General features: G+C 25.8%; 1 protein-coding gene across 1 annotated transcript; it reads right to left on the bottom strand.

Moving 5' to 3' along the window:
* Positions 1-1,494: 1,494 nt before the first annotated feature.
* On the bottom strand, positions 1,495-2,247 carry EHI_005160 (uncharacterized protein; the record flags this gene model as incomplete). Its single annotated transcript, XM_647735.1, has 1 exon — positions 1,495-2,247. One exon carries the CDS (start codon positions 2,245-2,247, stop codon positions 1,495-1,497), a length of 753 nt encoding a protein of 250 aa, XP_652827.1.
* Positions 2,248-3,126: the final 879 nt, after the last annotated feature.

Raw genomic sequence — 3,126 nt, 5'->3', positions numbered from 1 at the left:
TCTTCTTTTCGTTGTCATACAATAAAATCACTGGTTTACCTCCTCTTATCCTCAAAGCTAAATGAATAAATGATTTATTTGTTGTTACACAATCTAATAATGTGTTTTGATCTTCAAGTTGCTTTCTAACATAGAGAAATCTTTGTTGCTCCAAAGGAATTCCTGTTATAGATTTCACAAGGCGTTTTACTTGTGAAATAGTAAAGATACCAAGTACTTTAATGAAATATTCGTCTTGAATGGGTATTTTATTATTATCCTAATTTCATTTAATCCAGCAACTTTCATTCCTTCTCGGTTTTTCTTCATTATTTCAAAATTGGTTGATAATGTCTCTTTCATTTTGCTTTGTGTCTTTTCATCTGTGACTAGTTCTCTTAATTTTTTCTCTTTAACATTGATCATTCTATCTATTATCTGGTTCTTTAGTTTTCCTGTTTCGATGTTTTGATTCTCGCTTTTTTTAACAACCAATTTATATATTTCAGTGTCTCTTTGAAGTATTTCGTAGTATTTTCATTCTTTTGCAAGACATTCTTCGTTATTCTGTCTTTGGGTGTCAATCTCTTTGATGAGATTGTCATACTTTTCAATAAACTCTTTCTCATTTTCTGGAACTTTAATGATATAGTTATTTTCATACCCAATTGTTTCTCTTTCTTGTTCTTCAATATGTTGCATTTCACCAAAATTATTAAAAAGCACAAAAGAGAACATCCCAAGGATATTTGAACAACACGACATTTGGTATTTTTCAGTCTTTATGAGGTTTGTCTTATCAATAATTTTTACGGCATATAAAACTTAATAAAATTAAATGATAAGTAGAATTAATTCACTTATTTTTATGAATAAGATTATCCATTGTAACTTCTTCTCCTTTAACAAGGTTTCCTTCTTTGTCAACACTCAAAAACTCTAATTTAATCCCTCCTTGTTTAAATCGTGTTGTTCTTAATAACTTCCATGCATCAACAAATTGTCCATCATCTGTTTCACAAACAGACATACTTCCTTGTTTAGTGTGAAGAGTATTTGATTTCATTCCAACCCGTAAACAATTAAGTGCTGCTGGATTAGGAACAGCCGCAACAAATGAAATAAGAAGTAAAATAATTCCAATCATGACTAATACATTCCAGTTTTTTGTTTATTTTTTTTATTATTTGTTATATATTTCAAATTTTTATTAAAATGTTGTATTAAAAAAGATTAAAATTTTTGTTATTAGAAAGTCATGAGAAAAATTATCATTCTATTTTTATTCTGTGAGAAATAAAATTTTATTATTAAATGTTGATTTTTCATGTTGCGAGACAGTAGGCAAAACAACTGAATATATACAGAAATAATAGTAATATCAATTTGGTATTACTCTTTATGATGTTTTATTTAAATAAATTACTGAAAGAAACTAATATTATTAAATATCCATTTAAATTATATTATCAAATTATGTTGTGTAAGGTTTTTAACTCCTTACAATAACTTTCACTAAACAACTAATTTTTTCAATTTCTCTTCAATGCCATGAGGTAAAATGAAACTAAGATTTGATGTTGTTGAATTTCCATACTGGTCAAATGATTCAAAATATCCGTTTATTGATTCAAGTTTTGTTTTTTGATTTTGTTGGATATTTTTTTCTTTTGACCCAAATGTTTTTATTATATTTAGTAAATTGTATGGTAATGTTGTTGGAGATATTACAAACAAATGGCTTTTTAGAGACCAAAAATACTCAAGGACTTGTTTTAACCACTCTCCATACTTTGCTTTGATTTCTGATATGCTATAAAATATTCCATTATCATCAATTGTACTAATAAACTCATTGGGACTTTTATATGTATTAGTTGTTGGAACTTTTGACACCTTAGTATTTATCAAGATTCCATCTTTGAAACCTCTTGCTTTACACCATTGTGTAAGACAATTCATAAATTGGTCATGAATGTCTTTTTTAAGATATCGTTGAACATTTGTATTTTTTGAGAAATTTTCAGTTATAGTTGTAATCTGTTTACTAAATATTTTTTCTGTCCAAATATTTCCTTCAACTTCAACAGAAAATATGTTAATTTCATTTCTTTTATCAATAACTTTTTTTCTTTTTGGTGGAATAATAGTCACACATCCTCCTTTGTAAACTACATAACTGATGATAAATCCCCATAAACTAAATATTTTTTCTTGATGGTTATGTTTCTTTTGTAAAATGTTTGAGCGTTCTATTTTGTCTTGCATTAATCTTTTGTTCCAGTTTTAATTTTTTTAGTGCTTTTATAATGAATAATGAAAGATTTTATCTGTCATTGAAATAAAATTGAGTGACGCTTGTATGTTATATTATTTTTTTGTGAAATAATTATTAAAATAATAATAATAATAAATAGAAATCAAATTAGGTTCAATTTAATTTGGTTTATATGGTAAGAAATGTATTTAATTATGAAACAATAAACGTTATTCATCCTTCTACTAAAATCAAATATTGAAATATTTATTAAATAAATTCTTTTTCAAATAACTCAAGACTGAAACTTATTTCTATTGGTACTAAACATAGGTATATTAATGTAAAGATGCTTTATAACAGGAACAATGACAAAAAAGTCATCTTCATATTTGTCAATGCTTGAAATATTCCCAAAGATAGTCTGTATAACAATAAGTCATAAATATTATGAGAGACACTATGAAATTCAAATTATATAGTTGTAGTGTTTATAGAAATTAGACTGAAAGGATAAAGTGTTATTATATGAATTATAAGAAGGTATTTCTATCATAAAACAATATTAACTAAAGTTTAAGTAAAGTTTTGGAGAAGTATATTAATTAGGAATATCCATCTTAACATTAACTTAGTCTCAACTCATGTTATACAATAAAAACTTGTCAGTACCTTTAACCACCACCTCACACTTAGAAAATTAGAAAGTATTACAATACTATGCTAAAACACCCATGTCTTTATTGAGAAAACCATGCCAAATACAATTAAAATAAAATAACCCACCAAAACTAAATGAAATTCTTCAATCATCATTTAAATGTAAGTCCTTTACCATCAACAAACCATTTTAGTAATAATGGATTTAATAAAATGATAGAACAAAGGCT

The sequence above is a fragment of the Entamoeba histolytica genome, genomic scaffold, assembly GCF_000208925.1.
Source record: "Entamoeba histolytica HM-1:IMSS scf_1104750516339 genomic scaffold, whole genome shotgun sequence".
Classification (NCBI taxonomy): domain Eukaryota; phylum Evosea; order Mastigamoebida; family Endamoebidae; genus Entamoeba; species Entamoeba histolytica.
The sequence above is the reverse complement of the archived record's forward strand: the minus strand, read 5'-3'. Positions and strand labels throughout refer to the sequence as shown.